General features: G+C 40.8%; 1 protein-coding gene across 2 annotated transcripts in view; it reads left to right on the top strand.

Annotated features, from left to right (window-relative positions):
* Window positions 1-11,719, top strand: part of sptlc1 (serine palmitoyltransferase, long chain base subunit 1) — a 56,182-nt gene extending 44,463 nt beyond the window's left edge. For both annotated transcript variants that reach the window (XM_078214359.1, XM_078214358.1), the window contains exons 12-16: window positions 461-557; window positions 1,756-1,810; window positions 3,833-3,950; window positions 4,506-4,579; window positions 9,794-11,719. In XM_078214359.1, coding sequence (XP_078070485.1) covers window positions 461-557; window positions 1,756-1,810; window positions 3,833-3,950; window positions 4,506-4,579; window positions 9,794-9,887 — 438 coding nt within the window. In that variant the 3' untranslated portion in view covers window positions 9,888-11,719. The remainder of the gene's footprint in view (window positions 1-460; window positions 558-1,755; window positions 1,811-3,832; window positions 3,951-4,505; window positions 4,580-9,793) is intronic.
* The last annotated feature ends 5,646 nt before the right edge of the window (window positions 11,720-17,365 follow it).

The raw sequence follows: 17,365 nt of genomic DNA on the forward strand, positions 1-17,365 counted from the left end.
CTGTTGAAGTACAAAATTGCTTCGGTGAATTAGCAAAAAATAACCGGCATCTGTGGAAGAAAAAGTCCCCAGTGGGGAGAAAAATTCAGAAACAAAGGAAAATAAATATTAATGTTGAAGCAAATGTGAACTTTAAAAGATCATCATTATAGATAGAAACATGTCTCTGCTAGATTTTTTAAAATTGTTCATTTATTCCCCAATGAATCTGCTCTGGGAATGATCTTCTAATGAAGCAGTTGACTTATAGATTTGTCACTATTGCTCAAACTGGCGATTTGTCTTGTATGAAGAATCTCAAATTCTTGCCTTTATTTATTTGGAGTTCCTTGATTGAATGTAGTTGTTTCATCGGTTAATTTGAAAACAGCTTTTTTTGAAATACTAATCATTTTATTCTTAAGGTGAACTTTCCTAAAGATGCATTCCAATTAATATAAATTTTATATTTTCTCTTAAGCGGCTTTCTGGACAAGGTTATTGTTTCTCAGCATCTTTACCACCAATGCTTGCTTCTGCTGCCATAGAGGCTCTCAATATTATGGAGGATGACCCAGGTATTGAAATTACTAACTCTGGTTGACTTGGCCAGTGTATTCTCATGTGGCTTTTCTTGATTGGGCACCAAAGTTAATAGGCATAAGATTGCATAATGTAGTTCAAAGTTTATTTATTAGTCACAAGTAAGGCTTACTGCAATAAAGTTACTGTGAAATTCTCCTAGTCGCCACAGTCTGGTGTCTGTTCGGGTCAATGCACCTAACCAGCACATCTTTCAGCATGTGGGAGGAAACTGGAGCACCCAGAGGAAACCCACGCAGACACGGGGAGAACATGCAAACTCCACACAGACAGTGACCCAAGCTGGAATCGAACCCGGGTCCCTTGCGCTGTGAGGCAGCAGTGCTAACCACTGTGCCACCATGCCACCATCTAATCTATGATCACATTCCATTTATCATCCCAAAAGGAAACAGCAACTGGAAGCTGAGTTTACCTGTACAGAAAGGGTGAAGTTAAACTTAAGAGTCATTTGTGTGCAAGTGCTTGATTTGAGCTGGGCACGTTTAGCCCAGCACTCATTACCTTTCACTGAGTGGCTTGCTAGGCCATTTTTCAGAGGACAGTTAAGAGTCAGCCACATTGCTGTAGGCGTGGAGTCACATGTAGGTCAGACCAGGTAAGGGTGGAAGATTTCCTTCCCTAAAGGACATCAGTGAACCAGACAGGTTTTTAATGACAAACTGATGATGATTTCATGATTACTATTATCAAGACGGGCTTATAATTCCAGATTTTTTTTGTTAATTAAATTCAAATTCCATCAGTTGCCATAGAGGGACTTGAATCCATGTCCCCATAGCAGTAGCCTGGGTCTCTGGACTGCTAGACTAGCGACATTAACTATGTTGGCAGCAGTAATTGCTTTCAAGATGCCATATTTTTAAAAATTGGGATTTTGCATTGAAAAGAAAGTCTCACAGTATAATGCCAGACTACATTTTTAATTTAAAAAATGTTCATAGGTTATGTGTGTTGCTGGAAAGGCTCACATTTATTGTTCATCTCTAATTGCCCTTGAGAAAGTGGGAGTGAGTTGATTTCTATACATGGGTTTTAGATGTTTTGGAGAAAACAGTTGTATTTAAGACTTGACAATTGCTGAGTGAGTGAATTTAATAATTAGGAATGAAACTGCGATTTACGTTACATATGTTAACAAATAACAATTCAAATGCTTTAACTGTTTTACAGGTATTTTCAGAATATTAAGACAAAAATGTCAACGAATTCATTGTGCATTGCAGGGGTAAGAAACTGTGTGAAATTGAACTTTGTGACTTTTGGCTAACTGTCAAAAAATAGTTTTAAGTAAGATATATTTGTATTTGTGTGTGTTGGGCATAAGCTATAGCTTTTAAGTTTTAACTTCATTTTTAAAAGGTGCTTGTAAGTTTGTATGTTTGTTTAAATGCCTGCCTTTTAATAAAGATTTTGCATAAAAACTTGTTGTCTAGCACCCAGGGGCCCACAGTGGTAGTTTGAGTTTAGTTGGACCAAAATAATCCAGAGGCAAAGAGCTTTTTACAGAATCTGCTGGAACAGGACAGAAAGCAAGCCCCAAACCAAAGAAGATAGTTCCAGAAACCAGGGAATGGAACAGAAGAAAGTTTCAGGAAGACCATAAAATCAAGGAACTAGAAAACAGAGAGAAGCTCCAAGTTAAAGACAGGACCACATGGTGCAGGCCTGGGGATATGACTTGAGATACAAGGTGATCCAAAGGTTGGTGACACCATAATATGGTCTGTGGAGCAGTGGTGTTCTGTTGGCATGACTGGACATTTGAAAGAGAATGTGATCAAGGTGAAGCTTGGATTCACCTGGTGGAATACCAGGAGGAGAGATTAAAATCCTGGAGGTGGATTCTTGATGAAGTCCTCTGAGAGAAAGCGTCATTTAGGAGAAGATTTCAAGATGTGTTCTTTGAGAGCAGAAATTGGAAACCTCATCTGGAAGATATGAGTTCCAGTAAGACCAGTTGGCTCACAGTCTGACAGGCATCTGGCGAGATTGATGATAAATCCATAGAAGTTATTTTGAGTAGCATCTGCCACTTGGTTTCAGAGTGTTGGGTATCTGACCACATTTTGCCTATTGGTTTACACAGACTGTGTAGTTACTGAGAACATTAGAGTATAAGATAGATTTTGTAACTTGTGTTATCCTTCCAGGTCTGTATATGTCTGTAAAGGTATAGTGGGGTGAAGGAATAGCGTAAAATGGTTCATTTTTCTTGTTTAATAAATGGGGGTTTTTTTTGTCAAAAGTTCATCAGCAATCTCTGTTTCTCTGTTCAGCTGCCTTCCACGTATCCACAAAAAATAGAAAATAGGATCTATTAAGCTGGGTTCCGCCTGGGATCTGATTGGCCGAGTAGTAACATTGGCTGGGATTGTAACACTAACATATATTCGCCTTCAGCAAATATGTTGTTTAATTATGTTTATTTTTAATTATCACTTTACCTCCACAATTTTGTTTCTTTATGTGGGTATTAAGCTTTTTAAAATTGTAGATACTGTGATAGATGCAGCGCTTGATCACGCCATAAAAGGAGAATTTCCATTTTTTGAACTGACCTGTGTGATTTTAAAGACTAACATTTATAGCTTTACTTGTTTTTTTAAAAAAAGTAAAGCTACAGATATTGTTTGAGGGAAGGCTTTTGGCCATGATACCAGGAGATCTCGGCTCTTTGGTCAATGTCATGAAGACTTTACCATTCATACAAGTTATTTTGGATAGCATCTGTCATTTGGTTTCAGAGCATTGAGTATCTGACCACATTTTACCTATTGATTTACATGGACTGTGTATTTACTGAGAACATGAGAGTCTGAGATAAATTTTGTAACTTGTGTTATCCTTACAGATCTGTATATGTCTGTAAAAGTATAGTGGGGTGAACAGGCCAGCATTGGTTCTGTCCTGGAGTGTCAGCCTCAATTAGAAACTCAGATCCTGATGTATGAAGCTTAAAACCTAGCCTTCTGACTCAGTTACGCAAGTTTTGCCAACTGAGCCAAGCTGACTATAATATTATGCACCATTTAAAGTTAAGTTGAATAATTAATATCCTTACCTGTTCTGTTGTGACTCCTGTTGGACTTTAACCTGGTGGTGTTAAAACTCTTACTGTGTTCACCCCAGTCCAACGCCGGCATCTCCACATCATGACTGTTGTGACACGCCATGCCTCACAATTGTAGGGACTATATAATAGAATTATGCTGAAGTTTCTTTTGATTTTTATGTTTTAACATTGCAGGATCGCTGGTCTAAAAGTTGTGGGTGATTCATTTTCTCCAGCCATTCACCTGCAGCTGGCAAGGAGCAGAGGATCACGAGAGAATGATGTGAAGCTACTTCAGGAAATTGTTGATTATGTAAGATTTTTAAAGCATCAGTGTGCAAATGTTTGAAATGGTCATGCACTGGATGCGACTCAAAGTGCTCTTATTAATCTCAGTTGACTATTGTAAATAGCACAGAATGCTTTAATATATGATATACATACTGTTGACCACAGTTTAGTGATGGTCAATCTCAATAAAATGCTTGGGATTGTGATATTTGAATTGCATAATACATGTGTCATATATCTAGGTAGTACGTGTATCACACATCTAGGTATAATTGCAAGGTGGTACTTAAATGACCAGAGGGGTAACTGATAATGATCAAAGATTAAATTACTCTTTGAAAATTGTATGTATATGTATGGTCTTCGCAATTCAGAATTAACGATTGATAGAATTGTTTTGTAAATTTGCAGCTGATTTGCCACAAAACCTTGGAACTAAATTAATGGATGTGTGGCAAACTTTAATAAAATACTACTTGTAAATCATATAAGTATGTAGAATGAAGCTGTTATATTTGCACTAAATGTTGTGTTTTCTTAAGCTACACTATTTTGATCATGATGTTACGTTTAACAGTGCATGAATCGAGGTATCGCATTAACTCAAGCACACTACTTGGACAAGGAAGAAAAGATTTTGCCGCCTCCAAGGTAAATGTTGCTCATATTTTATATAATGATTATAACGGCTAGAATATGTGGTCAGCAGTGAAGCAAAAAAGCTGCCTGAGAATCTAGCGATCTCTATTCCTTGTGGCGTGAATGACAGTTCATATCTGACACCCGATCAAAGGGATCCCTTGATGTGCGATAGCAGTGACGTCAACAAGCAGGTAAACAATCATGTGTAAGTAGTCACACAGCAGATTAAGTCGTTAAAAGCACTTAAATGATTAGATAAAGATAGAAACTAAAATAAAGAAATCTGATTATTTTAAAAGTATATATTTTCTATACAAAGGAGAGTTTTGACATTCCCCAAATAAAAAGTGAGCTTTTCAGCAACAATGAAGGACTTTGGCAGTAATTGTGAAGTTCGCATGCCCATTAAAAACCCAGTTACCTCATTCAAAATGGTGTCACTTTTCCAGGCTTTTTAAAGTAGCACTAATCACATATTTCTAGCTAGCTCTCTCTTGTACTCTAAGCCATTCTTGCTGTTTTTTAAATGTTCTGTCTAATCTTTTAACCTGCCACTTATCTTTACAGAATTATAATACATTCCAACATTTTCCCTATGACAGGTTAAACTATAACTGGCCTCTCGTTTTGTTCTGCTTCTCTCTCAATTGCTATTGTCCAATTGGGTGGGACATTTCACGAATTTCCAAAGATGTGCGGGTTAGGTTGATTGGCCATGCTAAATTGACCATAATGTCAGGGGGATTAGCAGAGTAAATGTGTGGGGTTAGGGGAATAGGGCCTGGATGGGATGTGATCAGGACAGACTCGATGGGCCAAATGGCCACTGTAGGGATTCTATGAATCTATGAATCTAAGGAATTTTGGAAAATTAAAACCAATATATCTTTTTATTTCAATTTAATGTTATCTTTAACTTAGTTAGCCATGGATGGTATATCCTTTCTTTGGAATCTTTCTTTCTCACTGCAGTGCATGTTTGGTGAGTGTTACGAAGCTAGAGTGTGACTGGGGAGCAACTGTGAGGTGGAGAGTATCGTGGATAGCATGTATAGAGAGGTGGTTACACAGGCTCAAACTCCATAGGCAGGAAGGGAATGGGTGACCACCATGCAGAGGAGGAGGACTAGGCAGGCAGTGCAGGAATCTCCTGTGGCTGTTCCCCTGCAAAATAGATATACCATTTTGGATACATTTGAGGGGAATGGCTTCTCAGGATAGCAGCAGCAGCCAAATTCATAGCACCACGGTTGGCTCTGCTATACAGGGGTGAAATGCAATAATCATACGGGATTCATATGTGAGGAGAAAAGACAGACGTTTCTGTGGCCGCAAAAGAGACTCCAGGATGTTACGTTGCCTCCCTGGTTTGAGGGTCAAGGATATCTCCGAGCAGGTTACAGACGTTCTGAAGGGGAGAGGGTGAACAGCCAGTTGTCGAGCACACATTGGTTAAAAAAAAAAGGATGAGGTCCTAAAAGCAGAATATAGGGAGCTAGGAAGCAAGTTGAGAAGTAGGACCTCAAAGGTAGTTATCTCAGGATTACTACCAGTGCCACATGCTCGCCAGAGTAGAAACAGCAGGAAATATAGGATGGTGTGAGGAGGGAGGATTTCAGAGTCCTGGGGCAATGGGACTGGTGTGGGGGAAGTGGGACTTGTACAAACTGAATGGGTTACACCTGGGCAGGATTGGGACTGATGACCTTGGGAGGGTACTTGCTAGTGGTTGGGGAGGGTTTAAACTAATATGGTAGTGGGGTGGGACCCTGTGTAAGGATTTGGAGCAGGGGGAATCGAGAACAAGGGAAAAAGACAGCAAGGAGAATTTTAAAAAGTGATTGGTAGAGAAATCGAGGGCCAGAATCAGATTAGGACACAGTAAAAAAAAAATACTAGGCATGGGACACAGAATGTCAAAAGGACTAGCCTTAAGGTTTTGGACCTGAACACTCTGAGCATTCAAAATAAAATGAATGAATTAGCTCCGCAGATAGATGTAAATGGGACATGATTTAGTTGGGATTAAAGTGACATGGCTCCAAAGTGACCAAGGATTGGAACTAAACGTTATGTGCTATTCAGTGCTTAGGAAGAATCAACAGACAGGAAAAGGTGGTGGAGTTGCATTGTTGATTAAAGAAGATATTGATAGAATATTGAGGATGGGTATAGCACAGATGATGTGAAATCTTTATGGGTCGAGTTGAGAAACACCAAGAGGCAAAAAACATTAGTGGGGGTGGTATACATACCATCAAACTGCAGTGGTAATGTTGGGAATAGCATAATACAGGAAATCAGAGATAAATGTGATAAAGGAACATCTGTGATTATGGGTGACTTAATCTGCCTATAGATTGGGTGAGTGAAATTAGTCACAGTACAATAAAGGAGGAATTTCTGGAGCGTATACAGGATGGTTTTCTGGACCTATACGTTGAGGAACCAACAAGGGAACAGACCATTTGGACTGGGTATTGTGCAATGAGAAAGGGTTAGTTGGCGACCTAGTTGTGAGAGAACCCTTGGAATGATTGACCTTAATATGATAGAATTCTTTATCAAGGTGGATAGTGAAATAGTTGATTCTGAGATCAGGGTCATGAATCTCAATAAAGGTAACTATGATGGTACGAATAGTAAAGAAGGCAAATGGTATGTTGGCCTTCATAGTGAGAGGATTTGAGTATAGGATGAAGGGTGTTTTGCTACAACTGTATAGGGTGTTGGTAAAGCCATACCTGGAGGATTGTTTGCAATTTTGGTACCCTTAAACGGAGGAAAGACATTCTTATTACAGAGGGAGTGCAGCAAAGGTTTACCAGGCTGATTCCTGGGATGGCAGGACTGTCAAATGAGGAGAGACTAAGTAAGTTAGAATTATATTCACCGGAATTTAGGAGAGTGAGAGGGGATCTCATAGAAATTTATAAAATTCTAACAAAATTAGACAGGGTAGATTCAGAAAAAATGTCCCCAATGGTGGGGGAGTCCAGAATTAGGGGTCATAGTTTGAAGATGAGGTAAATGTTTTACAACTGAGGTGAGGAGAAATTTCTTCACCCAGCAAATGCTGAATCTGTGGGACTCACTACCATAGAAAGTAGTTGAGGCCCAAACGTTGTGAGCTTTCAAGAAGAAATTAGATATAGCTCTTGGAGCTAAAGGGATATGGGGGAAAGGCAGGATCAGGATATTGAATTTGATGATCAACTATGATAATGAATGGCAGAGCAGTCTCGAAGGGCTAAATGACCTCCTATTTTCTGTGCATGCTTCTACGTATATCTCCTTAAATATCTGCCACTGCATCTCTGTCTCATCCCTTAACCTAATTTCCCAGTTCACTTTATCAAGCTCTGTTTTCATACCCTCATAATTACCCTTAAGTTCAGAACACTAGTCTTAGACCCACTCTTCTCTCCCTCGAACTGTATGCAAAATTCAATCATGTTATATGATCATTGCTGCCTACGGATATATTGACTATGAGGTCATTAATTAATCCTGTCTAATGGGACATTACCAGATCTAGAATAGCCTGCTCTCTGGTTGGCTCCAGAACTGCTGGTCTCAGAAATTGTCCCAAAAACCCTTTATGAATTAATCTTCCAGGCTATTTTTGCCAATCCAATTCACGCAATCTATATGTACAATGTCTTTTTTCTCTCTATCCAAACTGATTCCAATCTTGATCTTTAGAACTAAGGTCATCTCTCTCGAAGGTACTAATGTCATCCTTATGCTACTCCACCCCCCTTTCTAGCTTCCTGCCTTTTCAGAATGTCACGGGTCCTTGAATATTCAGTTCCCAGCCTTTGTCATCTTGGAACCTAGCCTCTAAGGCTATCAAATCATGCATATTTTTATTTGAGCTGTTAATTCATCTGTTCCATTAAGAATGCTGCATGCATTCAGATACAGAACCTTTAATTCTGTCTTCTTCACATTTTTTTCAATTTCTGGCTTCATTTGCTTTGATGTGGAGATGCTGGCGTTGGACTGGGGTAAGCACAGTGAGAAGTCTCACAACACCAGGTTAAAGTCCAACAGGTTTATTTGGCAGCACAAGCCTTCGAGTTTCAAGCTCCATCAGGTGAGTGAGGACTTGTGTTCACAATTTGATGTCTGTGTCGATATGCGTGATCTTCTTGGAGATCCTCTCCACTTGGAGCCGGCAGTTACAACACAAGTCCTCACTCACCTGATGAAGGAGCTTGAGACTCCGAAAGATAGTGCTGCCAAATAAACCTGTTGGACTTTAACCTGGTGTTGTGAGACTTCTTACTGTACTTCATTTGCTTGCACACTGAAGTTTGTTCGCTCTGTCTCTTCTTGGTACTTCTCTTATTGCTATCTTCCCCCTTGCCCCAATCACATCTTCCCACACTTGATCCTTACCCCTTCTATTTAGTTTAAAGTCCTCTCTATTGCCCTAGCTATATGACTCGTCAGAACACTGGTCCCAGCATGATTCAGGTGAAGACCATCCCAATTGTACAGCTTCCACTTTCCCCAATACTGGTGCCAGTGTCCCATGATTCGATACCCATTTCTACCACACCAATCTTTGAACTGCACATTCGACTCCCTAATCTTATTTACCCTATGCCAATTTGCTCATGGCTGAAAAAATAATCCAGAACCTCTTTCCTAGTCTGGTCCTATCTATGTTGTTAGTACCAAGGTGGAGCACGTCAGCTGGATTCTTCCACTTCCACTAAGTTTCTCTCTGCCCAGAACCGACGTCCTGGACCCTATCACAGCTGTCTGGACTCTTGCAGAGAACTGTCTATTCCCCTGATTATACTGTACTACCACTACATTCCTGTTTAGTCCCCCCTCTTGAATGGCCTCCTGTACCTTGGTGCCAGGATCAATTCGTTCATCCACTCAGCAGCCCTCACTTTCTTCCATACAGGTAGTGAGCACCTCAAACCTGTTGGACAATTGCAAAGGCTGAGGCTCCAAGTGGTGGTTTAGCTGTAGGGTTCAAGTCATATTTGTGGATCTACGTTTCTTTAAGATTTGGTATCCGAAGTACTTAAATATAGCAAAAAACTGGAGTATACATTCCCATTTTACATGACTAAAAGGAATAGCCTGTAGGATACTTTTGTTACAAATAATTTAGAATTGTTTATACTATTGACTCCTGTAGACAAGTGGACCCATTGTAATCATATTGGAAATAACATGGCTTTTTAATTGGATTCTTAGTGTGCGAGTGGTGGTTACTGTAGAATTAACGGAGGAAGAGTTGGATAGGGCAGCAGCATTAATCCAGGAAGCTTCGGAATGCATCCTTCACTAGGATTTCCTGATATTTATGATCTTTGTGGACCAGAAATTGCACAGGGACGTCATACCCTAAAGGACTGTACTTGCAGAATGTGCAGAAACAGATCACTACTGAAAATAAAGATGACCAACTACCGTAAATGAACTCAACCTTTTTTTACATATTTTGTTAAAATTATGGAAATTGTACTAATGAACTTGAGTACATTTGTCTTGCAAATAAGTGCAAAAAGAAATGATTGTTACAAAGTGTGGTCGGCTAAGGGCCAGAAAACTTTCTATCCTACAGTTTCTTATCCGAATTTTCTCTTCATTTTGTAATAATAAATGTATTTTTTGCAACATTCATAACAACTGTGTGCCTAAAAGTAATGAACTGTAGGGAAGTTCCTAAAGGTATGGGTTGGTTAATTCATATTTAAATGAGAATGTGGTGTATAGGTTTAACTTTGTATAAGGAGCTAAAATGTATTGCCTATTTAAGATTACCAACTTTGCTAATTATACTATAAAACTTTTTCATATCTGCTGTATGAGAATTTGGCCTTTTTTTGTGCTTGCCACATATTTAGAAAAACAGTTACCCTCATTGACATTGACGTGGATGTGTTATTTCCTAAGTTATTGATTCTGTTTGATATTAAGATGGAGGTGGCTGAAGAACTATTGCTAATCAACTTATTTTTAGATTTAAAAATTGCTTATTGGCTATGTGATCAACTCATTTTAAATGTGGTAGTAGTATGCTTAATTTTGGTTGGAATTAGAAAGAAATTGTATGTTGGGAAGGGTTGGACAATATAGTGCAACTGGGTGACATGATGGCTGTGTGCAATTACGTAATGCTACCTGTTCAACCTTTGTTCATCTTTCACTGGAGGAGGTTGTGGCTACATTTCTCAGCCCCAAATAATTTATAGATTACTTCTGTAGATCCTTTTAATTCCAAATTATAAGAAAATACAGTGGGATCTAGACAAGTATGTACATGGTCCCACTCAATGTTGCAATGTACCAGTCCAATCCTTTGTGATAATGTGCATTACATTTCTCAGCAAATGAGTTGTGCTTCCATCAGGGTTCTGCTGTGTTACTTTTAAAATCTGTGATAACCTTGTCATGCAACAATATGAACAGTAAACTTACAGATTTCTATTTGACATGACATTACTGAAGATTACCATCAGCATTCTTTTGTATTGGCAAGCATAGGAAATCCGGAGAAGTGTGACATTTCTATGCTGTTCCGAAGATTTGTTTAGAGATTTGTTAGTTTTCAGGTGAAATTGGTTTCATGTCCGTTTTAATACTAGTTTACAGGATTTGCAGCACTAAATGTAAGAAATGTGCAAGATTTTTTCGAATGTTTACAACTGCAAAGCAATTGCTGAAAAGCTATTTTGTTTAAAAATTGCATGAAAGATGGAAAGGAAATTGTGCTTTAAAATTGTTCTGCACTCTTGGTGATTGGGTAGGTTATTTTTGTAATCTGTGCTTTTTACTGTTAAATTCAGTGCATTACTCTATTCAGGACTTAAGAACATCAAGTCTTTCCTACCTTTGATTTTTTTCCAAGGGAAGGGGCTTGTCAGTTTACAGATGCATTTGTTATATACCTCTACTTTATAACTGCACTGTACATGTGCATTGGAAAATTGCACAACACGTAGTCAGATATGTAACAATATGTGGAATTGCGACTGGTATTTTCATTGGAGTTAAAATATAGGCACCATTATAATCTCGCAGTTGACTTGCCAGCTGCATAATAAAACCAAAAATCACGAGTCAAAGTTTGTTTTATATATTGTCAAAATGTGTACCACAATAAAATTTTATACTGAGTGTTGTCTGAAGCATTTATTTTTAATCTGATCCTAACCTTTGTTGTACTAATGGGCTCTTCATGACCCTCTAATTATAGAGGATATCATTGTTACCATCATAATTCAAAGCTTTACGCACTACATTGAAATCTCATCTCACGTTCTCCCTATGTTTACTGATTCACCAGTCCAGACTTATTGCTTTAGTCACCTAACTGTATAGTCAGGCACTTTGTTAGAAAGTTGTTCCCATCAGAGAGAATGCTCAGACAGCTGTGAAGTGTGTGGCTTCAGCAGTTCCAGTAGACAGACTGGGAAACTGTAGGTTGGAAAAAGATCCACGAGAATTGAAGCCTTAAAGCTACATAGAGCTTTGTATGTGTTTTAGACTTAAGTTGGCTAAACTAAAATATCAAAGAACGTCATGAGTCAAAGAACAAAGAACAGTACAGCACAGGAAACAGGCCCTTCGGCCCTCCAAGCCTGTGCCGCTCCTTGGTCCAACTAGACCAATCGTTTGTATCCCTCCATTCCCAGGCTGCTCATGTGACTATCCAGGTAAGTCTTAAACGATGTCAGCGTGCCTGCCTCCACCACCCTACTTGGCAGCGCATTCCAGGCCCCCACCACCCTCTGTGTAAAAAACGTCCCTCTGATGTCTGAGTTATACTTCGCCCCTCTCCGCTTGAGCCCGTGACCCCTCGTGATCGTCACCTCCGACCTGGGAAAATGCTTCCCACTGTTCACCCTATCTATACCCTTCATAATCTTGTATACCTCTATTAGATCTCCTCTCATTCTCCGTCTTTCCAAGGAGAACAACCCCAGTCTACCCAATCTCTCCTCATAGCTAAGACCCTCCATACCAGGCAACATCCTGGTAAACCTTCTCTGCACTCTCTCTAACGCCTCCACGTCCTTCTGGTAGTGCGGCGACCAGAACTGGACGCAGTACTCCAAATGTGGCCTAACCAGCGTTCTTTACAGCTGCATCATCAGACTCCAGCTTTTATCCTCTATACCCCGTCCTATAAAGGCAAGCATACCATATGCCGCCTTCACCACCTTCTCCACCTGTGTTGCCACCTTCAAGGATTTGTGGACTTGCACACCTAGGTCCCTCTGTGTTTCTATACTCTTGATGACTCTGCCATTTATTGTATAACTCCTCCCTACATTATTTCTTCCAAAATGCATCACTTCGCATTTATCCGGATTAAACTCCATCTGCCACCTCTCCGCCCAATTTTGCAGCCTATCTATATCCTGCTGTATTGCCCGACAATGCTCTTCGCTATCCGCAATTCCAGCCATCTTCGTGTCATCCGCAAACTTGCTGATTACACCAGTTACACCTTCTTCCAAATCATTTATATATATATCACAAATAGCAGAGGTCCCAGTACAGAGCCCTGCGGAACACCACTGGTCACAGACCTCCAGCTGGAAAAAGACCCTTCGACCACTACCCTCTGTCTCCTATGGCCAAGCCAGTTCTCCACCCATCTAGCCACTTCTCCTTGTATCCCATGAGCCTTAACCTTCTTAACCAACCTGCCATGTGGGACTTTGTCAAATGCCTTACTGAAATCCATATAGACGACATCCACGGCCCTCCCTTCCAGTCAAAGACCAGGCTCAAGAAACCGAGAAAATCCCAGATGCCCCAGGACCCATGTGAAAGATGGATCAACGTTGTGCATTGGACCATGCTTTGACTAATGAAATGTTAACTATCAATTTTATTTTGTCCAATAAGCTTTCTTAGTTTGCATTCTAAATTAGTGATTGTCCTTTTTACCAATATGGTTATTCCTCAACAAGAGTTTTCTTACTTTGGGATTCAGTGTAGAGTCCAAATCCCTACACAACCCCACAGCAATGTACTTGATCTTAGTCTTCTGAAACAGCCTACTAAACCTCTCATTTGTATCAAATTGCTACGAAAATGTTTTAATAGTAAAACTAGATGAGACACCTGGCATCAGCCAAGCAACCTGACAAAAGGAAAGCACACCTAGTATAGTCAACTCTGCAATGTTCTTCTCACTAACATCTGAGGATGTCCAAAATTGGGAGAGCCTTCCCATAAACGGTGGCACAATGGTTAGCACTGGTACCTCACCACAGCACTGGGGACCTGTGTTTGATTCCCACCTTGGCCCAATCTGGCTGGAGTCTGCATATTTTCCCTGTGGCTGCGTGGGTTTTCGTTGGGTGCTCCGGATTCCTCCCACAGATGTGCTGATTAGGTGGATTGGCTGTTCTAAATTCTCCCTCAGTGTACACGAACATGCGCCAGAGTGTGGCGACTAGGGGATTTTCACAGTAACTTCATTGCAGTGCCTACTTGTGATACGAATAAATAAACAAAAAAAATCAAGCAGCCACCAAAAATATTTATACTTGCAGAATCATACTTTACAGTCAATGTCGAGACTTCTCCATCACCATCCTGGATATGTTCTGTCCCACTAGCAGAAAAGACCCATCAGAGGCGACAACACAATGGCAAACAGAATGGAATGGCGCTGAGAGTCTTTAACCTCGATTTTGGACTCACAAAGTCTCATGGCATTAGGTTAAGTACGAGAAAGGAAACCTCCTGCTGTGTACCGACTGTAACAACCCCCACGCCCTGATGGATCAGTGCTCTTCTATGTTAAACACCACTTTAAAGAAGCACTGAGGGTGGAAAGGCACAGAACGTTGGGGACTTCAACGTCCACCCCCAGCAATGGTGTGGTTGCATGACTAACTGAGCAGGCTAAGTCCTAAGGATATATCTTAAATACTGGGCAGTTGGTGAGAAAACCAGTTCAAGGGGAAAAACCTACATGATCTCTCACCAATTTAGCTGTCCCAGATGCATCTATGACAATAGTGGTAAGAGTAACCACCACACAATACTTGTGGAGACGAAATCCTGTCTACACTGAGGACACCCTCCATCATCTTGTGTGGAATTACAGGATGTCAATGTTTCTGAAACAGATTTTGCTAACTTTCCCAGGTTGGAATGTACATGGAAACAACTGAGATCTACATCTGTAGTCACCATGATGAGGGGTCGCTCCAAAATTTGGTTTGCATTTCCTGTTTTCTTTGTTGATGCATATTAATTAAAGTTATTTTGCGCATCAGTAGACCGAGTGGCCATGTGAGAACGTGATGACGCGTCTATGTAAGAGTTCATGTGGTGGGAATGCGGAAATTATTCCCGGGATCTCCGGCAAAGCGCAGGTACTTTTATGTAGCTGTCGAGTTTAGGAATAAAGTACCTTTGTTGGAAGTCCTTGATATTGATGATTTAAGGAATCCACGACATTCTACATGGTGTCAGAGGTTTGCAGTGACACAAGGATTTCACTGCATTGACCCATTCGCCTAGTATTGAAATGTTCCCGAAGGAAGTATTTACTGTGGTACTGCACTCACTAATAAGTTGGAAAAGAATACAGGCTTATACCCTATTAAACCTCATGGCCCGAGACCATCGAAAAATTTGATTAATTTGTTTTACAGACAGAGGAGGTACAAGAAGACCCTAAGATATTCCCAAAACAATGTGAACATTTGTCTCAACCTAATCCTTTAAAGACATGCATTCAGTTCAACAAACCAAAGAGCAGATCTTACATGGCCACCCTAAAAATATTGGTTTGGAACTTTCATTGAAGCCACTGCATCCGTTGATTCTGTCTACACTTCCCGCTGCCTCGGCAAAGCAGCCAGCATAATTAAGGACCCTACGCACCCAGGACATTCTCTCTTTCACCTTCTTCGTCAGGATAAAGATACAAAAGTCTGAGGTCAGGTACCAACCGATAAAAGAACAGCTTCTTCCATGCTGCCATCACACATTTGAATGGACCAACCTTGCATTAAGTTGATCTTTCTCTCCACCCTAGCAATAACTAACACTACATTCTGCAATCTCTCGTTTCCTTCTCTATGAACGTATCCTTTGTATAGTGTGCAAGAAACAATACTTTTCACCGTATAGTAATACATGTGACAATAATAAATCAAATCAAAATGAAGGGATCGAGCAGTTTGTGGGAAAATATAGTGATTTAGTCCGCAAGCAGATTCTGTGACAAAGACTTAACGTTACAAGCTGCCATTAATATAACTTGGGAATGTTGGGAAGGAGAAGTGATGGGCTATGCACCAGTTGCAGCAGCGTAACCTGCGTCGCTATATACATGTAAATGGTTATGCATTGTCTGGTTTTTAATTGTATGTCTCACAATGGTCTGTATATAGTTTCCAATTGTGAACGCTGTTATATCTCATGCCACTAAATAGGGAAGGTGTAGGACGGAGTGGTCACGTCATAACGTGATGAGACAGCTACAAGAGGTCAAGTGGCGGGAGCACGGGAGATATCCCGGGGAACGGGGGCAGAGCACAAATAATGTATGTGGCTAACACAAAACAGCAAATGCTGGAAAATCTCAGCAGGTCTAACAGCATCTGTGGAGAGAGAACAGAGCTAACGTTTGGACTCTGGGTGACCCCTGGTCAGTATGTAGCTGTTGAGTTTAGCAACTACTTTTGTTGGAAGTCCTTGATGTCGGTGATTTCAGGAACCCTCCAGCCATCCCTTTGCCAGTTCTCCAGAGAGACCTTCCCCTCTCCGCCAGGATGCGCTGTTAACTTGGTTTTTGCCCTGACCGGGATGGAGCGGCAGCGGGAACGAGCAGAGAGGCGCGCTGCGCGTTCTCGGGGAGTGTCTCGCGCGCGCCTCGGGCACGGATATGGGCGCGCGCACACGTTCCCACAGACTAAAGTTTGAAGTTGTAGGGGGGGGGAAAAGATAAAAAGAGCAGAGTGTGTGTAGGAGAAAGCCCCGCTCCGGCTCTCATTGACTGCGGGAGATGTTGCTGAAGGAAAACTCTGGCCGGGAAGACGCCTCCAGAATCTGAGGAGCAACTTGGAATTGAGTCCTTGATCGCTGGAGGATCCTGGAGGAGAGAGCAAGGGGGCTTTGTATAGAGGCTCCTTTCTTGCTGCTCTTTCTGGTGGTTGTGTGCTGCGTCCCTTGGGGAGTGGGGGAGCGCTCCGTCCCTCTCTGGATGAAGCTACACCGAGCCGCTCTCTGTCACAGTGAACTCACCTTGTTTCTTTGGGATGTGGGGGAGGGAGGGAATCTTTCCTCACTTTCTGTGCCCGCTTTTTGAACAGATTTTTCACAGGTAAGGAATTTAAAGACGAAACGTGAATTTAACGTGAGGGGAGGAAAGAGTAGATTGTCGAACCTAACACCGAACGAAAAAAATTACACCTTTGTTTTGGTTTTTTTTTCCAATTGACCGAGTCACAACAGTGAGGAAGAGAACCCCTTTTTTGACAACATTTGGAAGTTTGAACATTTGAGTTGTGGGAAGCTGGGGTATAGAGGGTAAAAAACTTGCTTTACGAAGCAGAAAAGAACCAAGCAGTGCTATCATGAAATAAAGACTTTTGTGTAGTTAAAGGACTCGTTTGTTTAAATTTGATTTATTATTGTCAAATGTATTAATATACAGTGAAAACTATTGTTTCTTGTGTGCTATACAGATAAAGCATACCATTCAGAGAGAAGGAAAGGAGAGCGTGCAGAATGTAGTGTTAGTCATAGCTATGGTTTAGAAAAAGATCAACTTAATGCGAGGTAGGT

This window comes from Mustelus asterias, chromosome 6 (assembly GCF_964213995.1).
Source record: "Mustelus asterias chromosome 6, sMusAst1.hap1.1, whole genome shotgun sequence".
NCBI classification, from domain to species: domain Eukaryota; kingdom Metazoa; phylum Chordata; class Chondrichthyes; order Carcharhiniformes; family Triakidae; genus Mustelus; species Mustelus asterias.